The sequence below is a fragment of the Manis javanica genome, chromosome 4 (genome assembly GCF_040802235.1).
Source record: "Manis javanica isolate MJ-LG chromosome 4, MJ_LKY, whole genome shotgun sequence".
Taxonomy (NCBI): domain Eukaryota; kingdom Metazoa; phylum Chordata; class Mammalia; order Pholidota; family Manidae; genus Manis; species Manis javanica.
In genome coordinates this window covers 43,554,545-43,572,055 of record NC_133159.1, presented here as the reverse complement: position 1 = coordinate 43,572,055, position 17,511 = coordinate 43,554,545, and the positions used below count along the sequence as shown (strand labels likewise).

At 39.9% G+C, this 17,511-nt stretch overlaps 1 protein-coding gene across 3 annotated transcripts in view; it reads right to left on the bottom strand.

Annotated features, from left to right (window-relative positions):
* Window positions 1-1,537: 1,537 nt before the first annotated feature.
* Window positions 1,538-17,511, bottom strand: part of TCEANC2 (transcription elongation factor A N-terminal and central domain containing 2) — a 37,011-nt gene continuing 21,037 nt past the window's right edge. For 2 of the 3 annotated variants that reach the window (XM_017669051.3, XM_017669053.3), the window contains 2 exons: window positions 9,308-9,501; window positions 1,538-2,582 (listed from right to left, as the gene is read on the bottom strand). In XM_017669051.3, the coding sequence (XP_017524540.1) occupies window positions 2,394-2,582; window positions 9,308-9,501 (383 nt within the window). In that variant the 3' untranslated portion in view covers window positions 1,538-2,393. The remainder of the gene's footprint in view (window positions 2,583-9,307; window positions 9,502-17,511) is intronic. The other variant, XM_017669052.3, reaches the window with a different exon arrangement.

Sequence of the window (17,511 nt, the reverse complement as noted above, 5' to 3'; positions counted from 1 at the left end):
TGGGCACTACTATGGGGCAAGCACTGCTCTGAGGACTGAAGATACCAGATGAGTGAGATAAGATTTCTGACTTGAAAGAGATGACAATCTAGTGGGGAGACAGCATCAAAAGCACAACCATAGAACATATGGATCTGTATAAAATAGCACACAGTGTATTATGGTAGGGGCATATATATAGGTATTATCATAGGAGAGAGAATTAGGCATAGAGAGAAAACAGCATGTGAAAATACTCAGAGTAGGAGAGACACGGTGCGATTTCCAGGTGTGAGACGTCACTTTGTTTCTAGCATAGGGATGTGCATTTGAAGAGGTTAAGACTGGAGACAGAGTGACCAGTTAGGAGGCCATGTGGTCAACTGGGCAAGAGAGAATAAAGCGGTATCTGAGATGGAGAAGAGGCAAGTGATTCTAAATTTATGTGAGAAGTAGAACCATCAGGACTTGGTTGGGCAAGGATGGGAGATGAGGGGTCTAGGCTGACCTTCGGGCTCCCATCTGGAGTGCCACATTGCCAAATGAGAGAAGACATGTCATATCTGAGATGCCCATGAGACATCTAGGAGACAGCACCTGAAACTAAGGGGACAAATATGGGCTGAAGATACAAATCAGAGTGTTGTCGGCACATAATGATGCTTAAAAGCCTGAGTGGATGAAATCAACCAGGAAGACTGTATAGAGCCAAACAGATCTGGGTTTATAAATCTTAGATCTTCATTCCCTATCTGTGTGACCTTGAGTAAGTTACTAAACCTTCTGAGCCTTACTTTTCTCATCTTTAGCTGGGTATTATTACTATTAATTTAAAAAATGTCTTCCACAGTGGTGGGTACATGATAAGTGCCCAATTACTATTCTAGCTCCAATAGTTACTAACAGTGTGAAATTCAACAAGATACTTCCTCTTAGGGAGTCTCAGGGTCTCATCTGTAGCTACTGCCAGGTATCTACAATGCCCCATGAAATGGGTGCTCAGTAAAGAGTTGCTGAAATCTCAGTAAATAGTTGCTGAAATAGTTAAAGAAATCTAAAAAACTGAAACAATACCAATACAACAGGTAAGAGGATTAAACAGGATATTCTAAAAACTGCATAAAGCTCAATGTAAATGCTAATAATCTTAGGAAAAGTATCTAGCACTTAGAAGGCAGACAGTCTTCTCCCTTTTGTCCTTAGTTTTCAACCCATCTCCTACTCCTACATCTAAAAATATTTAAATCTCTCCCCTTCTACCGGCTCCTTCTTTTCAGATTACAAACATACTCCTGTCTCTCCTAACCTAAAAGACCTTTTCTGGGTCTTGTTATACCCTGCAAATCCTTCTCCGATCATTCTCTCTTTTTTTAAAAATTTTATTAAGGTATGATTGATATACACTCTTATGAAGGTTTCACATGAAAAAAAAAATGTGGTTACTACATTTACCCATATTATCAAGTCCCCACCCATACCCCAATGCAGTCACTGTCAATCAGTGCAGCAAGATCCAATCATTCTTTATTTTCACCAACTATACTCTTTCTCAACCCCACTTTTCAATGAATAAGCCATATGTTTTGTTTAGGGGAAAAAAGTCCCAGTTTATTATTATTTTTTAAAAGTGTAAAAAGTATCATTTACACAATGGTTCAAGGAGGCCCATATAGAGGTATTTCATTTTAAATATATATATGTATTTTTTCTACTACAGTAATTCATTTCAAGAGAAATCTTATTATCTATCTTCTACAGAGCCCTAAATGGAGGATCAGTATTCAAATAAGCCCAAGGTATGGGCCCGCGTCAAGCCAGCGGCTCATCTGAAGCCTCAGCATGGGGGCTCCGAAGACCAACGCAAGTCTTCCAGAGAGAGCTGAAACATTTAGATAAGCGAGTTCTGGAAAGAAGGGGTAGCTGGCTGGCTCCAGCAGGCTCACCCCTGGGGTAGAGCAAAGAGAATAGACAGGGGAGTTCTGAGAGGCACCGGAGCTATCTAAACTCAGGGGGATGGAACCGCGTGAACAGCAGCGGTAATTGAGTTTCAGTTACCTGCAGGTGGCGAAATAAAGCAGTAACTTCATCTGCCTGACATGGGGGAAGTTTAGAGGTGTCCTTGGTATATTGACAGTGAAATCTGTCACCCTGTCACTGTGCTGGGTGATGGCAACTGTACGGTGCTTCCTAGTGACAGCCAGTGTCCATTCTGTTAGGTAGCACTGGTACACTCCAGCTAATGAAGCATATCCTGCAGGCCTGTCTCGCAGGGCTCTCTGCATCCCCCGTCTGGAGGAATGGCACCATGGGAAAATTTAGCACAGCAAGCATCAGCCATCACCCAAACACAAAGGAGTCTTTGAATGGCACAGAGAGGCCCATTTTCCTTTCTGCCCAGTCCATGCATCCTCAGGTCACTTTTTGTGGGTCTGTACAAACGTGCCGACTGGCAGTGAGCCGTTCTTCACCTGAGCCCGGATTTCAGCTCGGTGCTTTAATGTGAAGACCAGGGCTCTCACCGTCCGCCGGTATGGCCCATTAATGAGGCGGGAGCAGAGATGAAACGTTTCCCGCTCAATATTTTCAACCAGTAGGTGATCCATCTAAAAAACAGCAAAATTATCAAATTAGAGCCTTGCATTGCATAAGGATTAAAAGCAGGAGAGGCTGGAGCACTTTGCTCAGAGGCCTCCATTAATCAACTGAAATGCAAGGACATCTACTTCCTGTCACAAGAGAAACAGGAAGAGCAAATTAATTCCACCCTGGCAATTAAGGAACAAGGCCATGTGCTTTGTGACAGGGACCTCATTCACAACCCCTGCCGGGTGGTAATATTTGCTATTATAACAGGAAACTGGCCTGAACTAAGCAACGGGTACTGGGCCCTGTACTTTGCCAACCAGGAAACGAAGACCTAGGATAATAAATCAGTTGAACAGTTTATACTTTTTGGTTGTCTTAAAAGTGCCTTTTAACCCCTTATAACATTTGAGAAACACTGGATCTGGATTCTAATATGTGTGTAGAACAGCTTATAAATCACTTTTCACATTTAATGCTCATAACTCCTACTATCTCATTTTACAGATGAAGAAACAGGTTCAAAGGTAAAGAAAGACTCAAAATCTTACAATTATAAGAGGTAGAGCTGGAATTCTGACTTGGAGCCTCCAATTCCAAAGTTTATGTTTTTTCCCTTTCACCATACTAATAACCATCCCCTCAACATTGAGAGTCCACTTGAGGAGAGACTTCTGCAGGGTTGACTAAGCAGAGCAGGCCTAGGGGATAGAACATATAGCAATTCTGGGGTGGTCTGGCTCAGGCCAAGCACCTCCTGAAGTTACAGACCTATACAAAGCAGACAGATCTGGAATCTGGTCCACATGGTCAGGATCCAGGCCAGCCTGGGCTGCTGATCAGGGTCTGCCTTACTACCTTCCCTTCCAGGCCCAGCTCCCACTGTTCGCCTACCCTGTCCTGACACGGCCCAGTCTGAGTAAGCTAAGCTGCTTTCAAATACTTCTCTGCCTCTGCACAGGTCCTTGTTCCCTCAGCAAGGCACACTTTCCCAGGAAACACATTCCTATTTGCATGTCATAGCTTAGCTACTAAAAAACAAAGAGCAAAAAGCAAATCCTAGCTCCTTTGAGCTGCCGCATTGTCCTGAGCTTCCCTTAGTCATTTCACAATATATTATAATGCTTTATTTTTTGAGTTGTCTTCCCCACTAGTGAGTTCCTTGAAAACAGGAAACAAATTTCTCTCTCACTTCCTTTTTTTCCCTACCCCCCCCATCCCACTTCTTTCAAATATTTAGTCAGCACTTACTCTGATGATGTGCCAAGCTGTGCTTGGGCTGACAGAAAAAAGCAGTGAACAAGGCTGACCCTTGACTCCACGGATGGAAAGCAGAGTCCAGTTGGAGACAGGCAGTGAACAGGGACTGTGAATGTACTGATGGTTAGGACAGGGGACAGGAACAGAAACAAGTGCTGAGGTGCAGAGCTACAGCAAAGGGACCCAGCCCAGAAGGGCAGCACCAGGCTCCAGGAGGAAATGACACTTGACCTGAGGGCTGGAGAATGAACAGGGTCTGGTCAGGTAAAGTGGGCATTTGCTCTGTGATAAATTCATTGAGCTGTACATGTATCTTCGGTGTACTTTTCTAGATATGTACCAAACTTCTATTTAAAAAGAAAAACTTAAGAAAAATATGCACCAAAAATAAAAAAGCATCCCCTGACCTGAGAGACTGGCAGACCTAAGCAAATAGAAAAAGAAACTTGGAAGAAATTAGGGCCAAGGGAGCAGAACAGGACTGAAAGAGAAAAAGAGAGAGAGAGAGAGAGAGAGAAAGTGAATATCCAGGCCTAGACATCTGCCTAGCTGTAGCAGACAAAAGATGTTTCGGGAAGTCTGTGGTCCTGATGACTGACATTACTTCCAAGACTGGTGCTAGAGTGAGTGGACATGGTGCCATGGCTCTCCAGAACCCAGACTCTTTGAGCTTTTCATGGCCTCCTGGGTGGGCACGGAACTAGTCCCTGGCCTAAAGCAGCCCTGGTACCAGACTACTTTAGGAGGCTGGAAGGCCCAGCATTTATCCAGGAACATTTGCCAGAGAGGTTTCTCATCCCACTGTGGGTTCTTCATCCCAGTGTGAGGAGGGTTAGTCACTGACAGCTTAGAGATTCATTTAATGTAACAGGCAAGAAAAAAGCTCTTTTCTTTTTCTTCAGGGGAGTGGTTCTTAGGGGAAGAAGAGTATGTGTGCATTTGCAAAACAGGTCTTGGCTATTCCATCAAACTGTAATAGATATGTATTAAAAAGAAATCTCTGAGTGTGCCTTGGAATTCACAAAACCAGATATTCATTCATATTTCATTCAGCAAATACTCAGTTGTTATTTTGAGTATGGCCTGATCTGCGTATTAGAGACACTGACCCCTGCCCTCGAGGAACTCACAGCCTACAGAGAAGAAAACGGCACATACCCAGGGTAACTGTGGGGCAGCAGGATAGGTGCTGTATCAGTGAAGTGATGGGAACAGAAAGCAAGCATCTAACAATTCTCATGCATGCCTCTTGTTAAATGAAGGCCAGTGAGAATGAAGAAATGAAAAAAAACATCAGTGGTATGAAAATGTCTACCATAAGGGAAAATGATTCATCATGCACCCTTGTGTCTAACAAGTTCACTGCACAAAGTGAAAAAGGCACATCTTATAACTGCCTTTGGATAATCCAAACCTACCAAAGTTATTGAGTCCTTTCCAATGGCTTCAACCTGGTATCTTAGGTAACTGCTTTTGGGTGAAAGGACCAGTCTCACTGAGACCCTGAGGAAATGAGGTTTTGCTGTGAGATACATCTGGGAATGGGAATGGGAATGGGAAGGCTGTAAAAAACGTAGGGATTTAATTAAGGGACCAGATCCTTTGTCCTTGACCCTCACAGTCTGCCCAGGCTCTTTCTCACAGGTTTTTGCTCCTCTCCATTTGCCTTCCTCACCACGAATTCTAACTGCCTCATGTCCAACCCCCCCAGTCCCTACCTGCCATCTACACCTCTCCACCCACAGCTTCTGCTTCCTCATAACTCCTCCAACAGCCCTTCTGTTCAGTACTCCCACTGGCATTTCCTACTTCACATTTCTCAGAGACAGAGAATCTGATTTGCCTTCCTTATCTGTTTGTACCTGTGAATCAAGCATGTTACTCAGTTGTCCAATCCTGTATGAATTGGCTATGGCTGGGAGAAGATATAAAACATGACCACCTACAGCTGTCTTTCATCAAGGATTCTAAACCCAAGCAGTGCAATAATCAATTAGTGATGTCTGCCACAGCTGTAAGAAGGTCTTCTTCAGGTTTTCCCTTCTGTGCAGAACTTCCCACGTTGCATTGTAACTGTATTATTTGCTTATTTCTCTTAGAAGACTGTGAGCCCTCCTGGGGCTGATAGCATGTTGGATCCATTTCTAAATTCCCCATGCCTAGCACAGGGACTGGCACATAGTAGGCACTCAGTAAATATTTGTTAAGTGAGTATCTTTTTTTTCCCTAAGTATACCTCCCTCCTTTCCTGCTCTTTCAATAACATCCTATACATAGCAGATAAGATATGAAACACAATGTTCTGTTTTATATATTTTTTCTAATTAGGAAGATCCCGACCCTCTTAGAAAAGCCAGTTCAACTGCCATCTCTTCCATGAAACCTTCCAGGATTTCCCCAGCAGATTTCACTGTTTTGTGCTTTGTGTGTCTATACCACTTGCTAGTATCACTATTTCAGACACACTTCAACTTGCCTTATAGTCAGTCAGTCACTTACAGGATTTCAGCCAGGAGACAGTTAGCTTCCTTAGGATAGAGAAGATAACTAATTTACGTTCATATTTTCCCCTAGCACTAGTAAATAGTACTAGACATTTGTTGAATTGAAAAGCCACTGGAAGTAAACTTTGTATGAGTTTTCCAATAGTGTGACTGGATTTGTACGTATCTACCCACACTCTTTGTTTGACCACTTGAATACATTTAGGAGAGAGCTGGTCAAAGCCAGAGGTGCAGTCTGAGGCCATTAAACAAGGAAAAAACTAACAGTCCCATATGGGGATATACCCCTGACCTGGATCTCATTAGCACCACCTGACAACCAACTGGGCCAACCAGCCAGTGTTTCATAACTCTTAATGACACAGGCTCACTGTGAGAGTCAGGTTCTTTTTTTTTTAATGACATAATAGGAAAATGATCACAGGCCGTGAGGTAGGAAGGAGAGTGGATAATGAGGAAGGGGAAGTAAGAGAATGACACCACAGGGGACGTTCATATGAGGAAAGATCTAAAGACAGGGAAGAACAAAGATTCGGAAGGGAGAAAGTAAAGGGGAATAGAGCGTAGGTCTCAAAAGTGGAATTTTTATTCATCTATTCCATTATTCCAAGTACAAGGAAACAATCCATGAATTTGGAAAGCAAGATCTGTTTAGCGCAATAAAGAGATGCACTTTTTGGCTGTGTGTGTATATTCTTCATCTGTGGTTTTACTCCTAAAGGACATGACCAAAACAAATAACACGGGAACATTATTTTGTATGTAATGAGTATTTGCAAAAATGTGTACTAGGATCAAATTGTACAGGGTTTTTAGTCATTGGGCCAACAACTTACCCAATGGTTTCTACTGCTGGATAAAGTGCATTTATGGAAATCTGATGTCTGATTTTAATGTACTCAACACTGGTTACCATCAAGGACCAGATACTGGATTAGACAGTTCATTGATTTACCCTACTATGCAACTGTTTCAGGTGATGATAGGCGCTAGCTATTAATTTTATGTAAAAGTGCTTGGATTTATATTCTCTAACATACCAAACTGATAAAAATACTATCAAATGCTGTGTGTGCAAGGAAAACAGATTGACTTTTTTTTGGCCAAGGAAGACTGTAAGAGGCACATTTTTAATTTTTAAAATTTACTCTTTGGGAGCAAAACCATTCAACTATGCTTAATCTGGTATTTTTTCCAATTACACTGGAAAGCACTAACAAATGTATCACTTTTTTAACTTTGCTTTGTAACACTTGAGTGCTTACCACTTGATGTGCCATTTAAAGGATAATTAATGGATAAACTAAAAGGATAATTATTATGGAGTTTAATATAGCAGGCAAACTGCTCATTAATCCGTACAAGCATAGCTTCATTATTATCATTTACTTAAAAAGATACCACAGGGAACTGGTATTTACCACCACATTAACTACATATTATATACTCACACTCACTCTATGTTTCTGCAATAATTTTGGTTTATTTAAAAATAAACTTTATTTAAAATATCAGATAGCAAGTCTTGTTGACTAATCGATACTCTGGTAAATTAGACTTATAATCTTTATTTATTTTTTTTCTCTTCTAAGGGTTTAATACCTATTTTAAAGCTTCCATTAGGAAAAGTTAAGCAAACTTATATTGATATTAATTCATTGAACTATCAAATAGACATTAGAAATTATGTAATTTATAATTATTATAATTATAAACACAAAAAGATATATAGAAAGGGATATACAAAATGACATTGATATTGATCAAGGTTAAAAATACAGCACAAATATAAATAACTGTTGATTTTCTGCAATGTTATTTAAATAATCAATAAAAATATCTTACAGAACATTTGGCATATAACTGGCTCTTAATAAATCTGGGATAATCATAACTTGGCCCAGCATTCATTTAAAGAGCTATAATAATCTGCCAAACAGAAAATGCACTAAAATGTTAATAAGCTTATATCTAAGGTAGTAGTTCAGTGATCTTATTTTTCTTTTCTATGTTTTTCGAATTTTCTATCATAAGTTTGTATCAAAGAGCCCAAAAGTTTATTTTTAAAAAGTAAATAATATACCACAAGTCCATTTGTATTTCTTTTGTAGATTCATAATTGAGATGGCAAAGTTAAAATATGTTTTCAGAGAATGCAGTAATAGATGTAGAATTAAACCAGACTTCTAAATTGCTTCTTTTGTTAATAATATTAAATTATTCTTTAAGGGAACTTTAATGGGGATTGCCTGAGAGAAGGAAAAAATATGGATGTTGTCTATGTGATTTTTGCAGAATATTAACTGACCTATAAAATGTGTTTGATGATGATGATGGTTAATATTATTGTTAATAAGCAAAAATCCTTCTTCTAGCACATATACCTCAAACCACTAACAGCTGAACTGCTGGCTATGAAGATGATAAGAATTATGAATTGCCAAATGATTATATGCCTTAGAACTAAAGGTATGAATACTGACAAAAAATGGGGGAATAATCTCTTCAACAGACAGATACTTAATTTTGCCACTGATATTCCATAATAGAGCCCATCCCAGAATTTTTGCTTCAGGGAGAAAGGAATTTTAAATGGGAAGGAACCAACATTCATTAAGTCACTGTCTTCTAATCACCAGGTACTATATTATTCCTTTTTATAAGTGATTCATTTAATCTTCTCAATACTGTTAGGTGTTGAGAATTATAATCACTTTACAGATAAAAAAAATCAAGTCTCAGAAATGTTAAAGAATTTGATTAAGGTGTCATCACCAGTTTGTACTGGAGCCAGGGTTTTAATCCAGGTCTTGCTAGTTCCAAAGCCTGCATTCTCCACTACACTGCTTACAAATCCAGAATCCTCAAAGAACAACCAGTTAGAATAAAGCCACAATACCAAACTATGAAAGTTCATTATGAAAACGTGAGGTGCATTTAACCAAGAACGAGTAGTAATCACATTCCAACCAGGACATTACCTCTAATTCCAAAGCCTCTGAGAGTAATTTTTGTGCATTCTTCCTGAATGTCTCGGTTTTGGGATCACTTCGGACTTCAATAGAAGGTCTATCCAAATGTTTTTCAATGAAAGTTCTCCACCCAGTGTAAACTTCTCTGGCAAGACTAGCCACTTCTGAATCTGAGTGTTGACGCATCTTGTTCACAGTGCAACCTGGAACAAGAGAAGAGAAACCAAAGGAAGGATTGTTATGTCTTCTGAAGAGGACAAGACTATGGACTGATATGTGACCCTTACAAAGTCATTCACAGACCTACAGTAAAGGTTCTTGTGCAAATGAAGACCCATTTCTCAAAGGCTGTCAAACAAGATAATCACTGGGAATCAATGGACTAGCCAGTGCAATAAGTCATAAAATAGAAACATGATCAATAGATACTTAGAATGGAACAACTAAAGTACCAACTCCTTAACCCAAAAACTGCAACAAAAGAACATGAATTAAGCATTTATCTTGTCTTTTTGGTACATATTATATCTCAGACAACAAAATAGCCCTAGTTATTGAGGAAATATTCTTTATTCAGCTAATAAACTTTTAAAAGATTGACAGAATTTTAAAAAATTTTGTAGCCCAGGGTGAAGTAACTCATTTAGGTGACTATCATCAGTGGATGAACTCATTGGATGAAAGGCTGACAAGATTTATAATGGGATGAGCTGTTACCACCTAAACCACCGATCAATCTTAGCATCCCTAGGAGCGGGACTGTCCAATGCAGGTAGCACTTCACAGCGCCACCTACGAAGTAGTCTTGCACCCTCCTCCCTAAGAAAAAATGAACCAGAATCCAACTAGTCATTCAAAGCTAAGTTCCAGCTTATGGAAAATATGAATGACAGAAGAGTGAGTAAAATTACAGCATAAGGAGAGAGACAAATCCAGAGGATTTGTTCTACATTCTACAGAACAGACCTGATTCCTGCAATAGTCAATGGTATATCTTTAAAAAGAGAGTAAGGTTATCGACTGCTATAGGTTAAAAGTCTTTGTAGAGTCTAAACTACCAAATGATATGCGATTCAAATCCTGATTGGAACAAACCACCTATAAAAACAGATATTTTAAGATAAACAGGGAATATGACTATATCTTGATATTAAATTATACCAAGGAATTATTGTTGTTTTTGTTAAGCATCATAATGGAACTGTGGTTATACAAGAAAACATACATATTTTTCGAGATGCATACTGAAGTATGTAGAGCTGAAATGACAAGAGGTCTGAGATTCTGCTTTAAAATACTTCAATAACAGCATGAAAACACAAAAAAGGGAAAGATGAAGTAGGACCAAATCTTAATAGCTATTGTATCTGGGTGAAGGGTTCGTGGAGGTTTGTTACACTACTCTCTTCATTTGTGTGTGTTTGAGATTTTCACAATAAAAATGGAAAATGAAGGGAAGGGTAAAAAAGTATCAGTAAGCAAAAGTACTCAGATTAAAAAAAAAAAGACACTGAAAAGCCAAAGAAATCAACTAAACACTTAGAATTAAAAGTTCAAAAAGTGAAAGAATACAAGATAGATATATTTTTTACAAATCTGTAGCTTTTTTATGTCTGCAATAACCTGTCAGAATACAATGGGGGAAAATCCTGTTTAAACTAGTAAAACCCATAAACCATTTAGCAGCACATTAACAAAGGGGGCTGTGTGAATATGCCTCGTGATGTCTGTATGTGATGTCTGTGTGTGCGCCTATCTCCCTGACAGCTCTGCAACTGCTCCTTTTTCTCCATCCCTACTACACACTGCCCTTGCCGCAGGGCATATACCAGATGACTCTCACAGCCCTGACTGGCTTCTCTGCCTAAGTCTGGAACCCCTTAATGCCATCTCCCACACTATAGTGAGAGTGGCCCTTATTTAACCTTATTTCCTCTTTCAGGCGTATTTTTTCTAAAATATAAATTTGATCAATTCACTCCTCCACTCAAATCTTTCACTCCTGTATCCAAACTCTTGTGCTACAACTCCCTTCACAACCTGCTACCCTCCCATCTACTCTCTAGTTGCATTTCCAGCTACTATCCCACTGTCATACTATGCAATGTCATACTATGACTCCAGCTACTTGCAGCTCCTAAAACACTTCAGTATTTTTCTTGTCTCTTTATTTTTGAAATTAAAACTCCAAAGAACACTCTTCTTCCCTCTTCACCTGATTAACTCTATTCTGCTTTTAGGACTCAGTTCAGGAGCCCTTCCTCCAGGAAGTCTGAAAGACCCCCAGTCTTGGTTGGTACCTCTCCTCTGTGCTTCCTTAGCACCCCCTGCTACTGTTCATCACAATAATAATTTTAATGAGTTGTAATTATCTGATGAGTTATCTCTTGCCCACCAAAGAGAACTCCTTGAGGGCAAGAGCCGCAGCACATTTATCTCTGTATCTCCAGCAGAGATCACAGAGGCAGAAAGTGAGGGCTGGGAGGGTGGGTGTTCAGTAAATGTTGGTGGAATGAGAGACCCATATGAAGAATATTTTTTTACTAAAATACATAGAAGAAAATTAGAATGAAAGGAGATGATATACACGTTACACTATGGAAAGATTAGAACAAAGATGCCAATATAGAAATTAATCTGTAGATGTTGTATCAATCAAAAATCTTAACAGGCTGTTTTTATTCGAATACAGCCAATATTTTTAGACTTATTATAGAAAAATAAATGGTCAACAGTATAAAATACTATTTTGAAAAATAGGAATTATGAGGTATAACTAGCTTTATAAGATATTAGGAACATATTACACAGCAACAATTACATGTCTATGGACCAGCACCTAATATCCAGTCCCCCAGGGGACATCACCTATTTATTTTGGAAGGACCTCCACCTTGACATTTCTAAAATGGAAAATGGAACTCATTATTAACCCCCTCAGTCCCTCCTCCTATATTTCTTTCCACTACTGCAGTGATTTACTGACTAATCTTTGTCCCCAGTCATGCCTTCTCCAATTCATCCTCTATTCTGAAGTCAAAACAACCTTTTTAAAACATAATTTGATCACAAAACTCCCTTTCCAAATGCCCTTCAATGGCTCCCTCCATTGCCCTCAAATTAATTTCTAAGTATGGCATTCAAGGTCTTGATGACCTGGAACCTATTTGGCCCCACCCTTTACTGGGCCGCTCCCTTTCCCCTATCCCCTCACCCCATCCCTCCTACCCCTTTGCCTCTCTGCCTTAAGTTCTAGCCACTAGAGAGCAGCTTGCAGGTCCTTGTTTTGGGTCAGGCTATCCTGCTTTCTTATATTTCTGTGCCTTAACTCACACTGTTCCCTCTGCCTAGAATGTTTAAATGCATACTTTTCCCTGTAAACTGTGATCATCTTGAGGGCAGAACCCCATACCTTATTCAAGTTATATGTCCAGCTCCCAGCAGTGTCTAGCAGAGAACAATCAATCAATGTTTGCTGAACTAAATTAAACAGTTAAATCGAAAAAAAATTTTACATCTGGTTTTCAAATTATTTTTGTACTAACATTTGAATATAGATGCAGCTGATTGGGGAAAATCACACAATTGCAAACAATATAATGGAACTATAAAGAACTGAATCCAAAGCTCTGGGGAAGTAAAGTTTCTCTTATCCATTGCTAAGAATTCTTCCTGCTTACCAGTCCAGACTGCATATGAATTATCTCATTTAATGTTTATAACTAAACAATACATTGAATACTATTATATCACTTTTTACAAATAAGAAACTGAAGCTCAGCAAAATAACTTGACCAAGGTCTCACAGCTAGTAAGTGTGGAAGCCAGGATGTGAACACGAGCAGTCTGTCTCCAAAGCCTGCACACGTAACCCTTAACACTGTATTCTCTGCCATTAGGGACTGGCACACAAGAGTGCTCAATAAAGCTCTGCTGAAGTAATGCTTGTTCACCTTCTTGATATTCCCAAATCAGAAGAGCACAGGTCCTGAGAGGTGCCCAAAGGGCAGACCCTCAGGCCAGGGCAGGGGAATCACAGCTTTTGGCCTGCAGGGGGCAGCAGCACACACCGCAGATAGGCCACAGAAGCCCTGCCAAGACCGGTACGAAGGTTCTGCCACATGGTGAAGCCCAGAAAGGGGAGGGTTCTAAGGGAGTCCAAGGCAGGGTGCAAGATTTGTCCAGGCACAGTAACAGCAGGAAGATGAAGAGCTGGAAAGGCAGTCAGTCTGGAGCAGGAAAAGAGCGAAGAGGGAGTCTAGACAACCCTCTTCCACAAAAATCTAGACACAACCATAAATTTTAGATCAGAGGGAATTTCATGATAATAATAATGACATTTAGACTGCTTTACTTACCATAACACGTTTAATCCTCAGAACGACTTTATGAGGTATGGGTGCTAGTATGACTCCCCATTTTATAGGTAAAGATTTTGAGGAACTAAGAGATTAAGTAACTTGCAAAGGACACGGCAAGTAAGAAGCAGGGCCCGGTTTCAAATGCTGGCAGTTTGGCTCCAGAGCCCATGCTTTAACCCTATACTAGTTTTTGGTGATCATACAGTCCTACCTCCTTGATTCAGAAGAAAAAATGAGGCTCCATGACCTTTCCCCAAAGTCACAAGTTGGTCAGTAGCTACATCAAGGAAGTTAATGATGTGCAAAAAGTCATTATTTGCTCCATGAAGTTTATGTTTTAAAGCAAGCAGTGCCACTGGCAGGTCTTATGATCTAGGTCAAGTTCTTTGGGCTTAAGGGTAGTGGGTTTCTGCATCCCAGCACATTGTTAAGACAAATTCCATGCAGGAAGCAGTCTTTTGCTCATTTAACAAGAATTACCAAATCCTGGTATACACCAGGTCCTGTGCTAGACACTGAGATAGAATGTTGAGCAAGACACAGCCCTATACTCAAGAGCTCCAAGTAAGTGTCAGCAAAGGAGAAGACACCTAAACCAAGTGCACAGAAGCATTACAGGCCCTATGAGAATATTTGAAGGGGGGAACCCCAGGGAGAGCTAGAAGGACAGAGGAGTCAATTCAGCTGGCAAAGGGCCAGGGAATATCATGAAGGCGGAAATTCTTGTCCTGAGTCTTGACATGATGCAAAGAGACAAGACTCGGGGAACAAGAATAGAAATGAAATAGCCTGGCATAATCCAAGGTCATAAGCAAAAGAATGGCCCCCAAAGATATCAATCCATGCCCCAACCATCAGGACCTGTGAGTATTACCTCACATGCAAAGAGGGACTTTGCCAATATGACTAAGGTTAAGGACTTTGAGAGGCAGACATTAGCCTGGGATATCTAGGTGAGCCCAATCTAATCACAAGAGTCAAAAGTAGAAAAGACAGAAGGGTGGGTGGGTCAGAGAGATAAGGTGTGAGAAGAATCTGATCCACCATTGCCAGCTCTGAAGATGCAGAAAGGGAACCATGAGCTACAGAGTCCAAGTGGGCTTCCAGAAACTGGAAAAGGCAAGGAAGCAGATTCTACCCTAGAGTATACAGAAAGGGGTGTAGCCCTGTCAACACCTTGATTTTAGCCCAGTGTGACTTGTACTGAACTCCTGACCTACAGAACTATACAATAACAAATCTGTGTTGTTTTAAACTACTAATTTTGTAAGAATTTGTTGTGGCATTATTATTGTTTTCTTTATTTTTTTATCACTAATATACAATTACATGAGCAATATTGTGGTTACTAGATACCCCCATTATCAAGTCCACACCACATACCCCATTACAGTCACTGTCCATCAGCATAGTAAGATCCTATACAATCACTAGTCTTCTCTGTGCTATACTGCCTTCCCCATGTCCCCCCACCACATTATGTGTGCTAAATGTAATGCCCCTTTTTCCCCTTATCTCTCCCTGCCCATCCACCCTCCCCAGTCCCTTTCCCTTTGGTAACTGTTAGTCCATTCTTGAGTTCTCTGAGTCTGCTGCTGTTTTGTTCCTTCAGTTTTTTCTTTGTTGTTATACTCCACAGATGAGTGAAATCATTTGGTACTTGTCTTTCTCCACCTGGCTTATTTCACTGAGCATAATACTCCCTAGCTCCATCCATGTTGTTGCAAATGGTAGGATTTGTTTTCTTCTTATGGCTGAATAATATTCCATTGTATATATGTACCACATCTTCTTTAACCATTCATCTACTGATGGACACTTAGGTTGCTTCTATTTCTTGGCCATTGTAAATACTGCTGTGATAAACACAGGGGTGCATATGTCTTTCTGAATTTGGGATCCTGCATTCTCAGGGTAAATTCCTAGGAGTGGAATTCCGGGGTCAAATGGTATTTCTATTCTGAGTTTTTTGAGGCACCTCCATACTGCTTTCCACAATGGTTGAACTCATTTACATTCCCACCAGCAGTGTAGGAGGGTTCCCCTTTTTCTGCATCCTTGCCAGCATTTGTTATTGTCTGTCTTTTGGATGGTGGCCATCCTAACTGGTGTGAGGTGATATCTCATTGTGGTTTTAATTTGCATTCTCTGATGATTAGCAATGTGGAGCACTTTTGCGTGTGCCTGTTGGCCATCTGAATTTCTTCCTTGGAGAAGTGTCTGTTCAGATCCTCTGCCCATTTTTTAATAGGATTATTTGCTTTTTGTTTGTTGAGGTGGGTGAGCTCTTTGCATATTTTGGATGTCAACCCCTTATCAGGTATGTCATTTATGGATATATTCTCCCATAATGCCAGATGCCTTTTTGTTCTACTGATGGTACCCTCTGCTGTACAGAAGCTTTTTGGTTTGATATAGTACCAATTGTTCATTTTTGCGTTTGTTTCCCTTGCCCATGGAGATATGTACATGAAGAAGTTGCTCAAGTTTATATTCAAGAGAGCTTTGCCAATATTTTTTTCTAAGAGTTTTATGGTTTCATAAGTTACATTCGGTCTTTGATTCATTTCGAGTTAACTTTTGTGTATAGCTAGATAGTATTCCAGTTTCATTCTCTTGCATGTAGCTGTCCAGTTTTGCCAACACTAGCTGTTGAAGAGGCTGTCATTTCCCCATTGTATATCCACAGCTCCTTTATTGTATATTAATTGACCATGTATGCTTGGGTTAGAATCTGGGCTCTCTAGTCTGTTCCATTGGTTTATATGTCTGTTCTTGTGCCACTACCAAATTGTCTTGATTACTGTGGCACTGTAGTAGAGCCTGAAGTTGGGAGCAAGATCCCCCCTGCTTTATTCTTCCTCCTCAGGATTGCTTTGGCTATTTGGGGTCTTTGGTGGCTCCATATGAATTTTAGAACTATTCCAGTTCATTGAAGAATGCGGCCGGTATTTTGATAGGAACTGCATTGAATCTGTAGATTGCTTTAAGCAGGATGGCCGTTTTGACAATATTAATTCTTCCTACCCAAGAGCATGGGATGAATTTCCATTCATTAGTATCCTCTTTAATTTCTCTCAAGAGTGTCTTGTAGTTTTCAGGGTATAGGTCTTTCACTTCCTTGGTTAGGTTTATTCCTAGGTATTTTATTCTTTCTGATGCAATTGTGAATGGAATTGTTTTATTGATTTCTCTTTGTCAGGTCATCGTTAGTGTATAGGAATGCAACAGATTTCTGTGTATTAATTTTGTATCCTGCAACTTTGCTGAATTCAGGTATTAGTTCTAGTAGTTTTGGAGTGGATTCTTTAGGGTTTTTATGTACAATGTCATGTCATCTGCAAACAGGGACAGTTTAACTTCTTCCTTACCAATCTGGATGCCTTTTATTTCTTTGTGTTATCTGATTGCTGTGGCTAGGACCTCCAGTACTATGTAGAATATAAGCAGGGAGAGTGGGCATCCTTGTCTTGTTCCTGATCTTAGGGGAAAAGCTTTCAGCTTTTCACTGTTAAGTACCATGTTGGCTGTGGGTTTGTTATATATGGCCTTTATTATGTTGAGGTACTTGGCCTGTATACCCATTTTGTTGAGAGATTTTATCATGAATGGGTGTTGAATTCTGTCAAATGCTTTTTCAGCATTTATGGAGATGATCATGTGGTTTTGGTCCTTCTTTTTGTTGACGTGGTGGATGATGTTGATGGGTTTTCGAATGTTGTATCATCCTTGCATCCCTGTGGTGAATCTCACTTGATCATGGTGTATGACCCTCCTAATGTATTTTTGAATTCAGTTTGCTAATATTTTGTTGAGCATTTTTGCATCTGTGTTCATTAGGGATATCAGTCT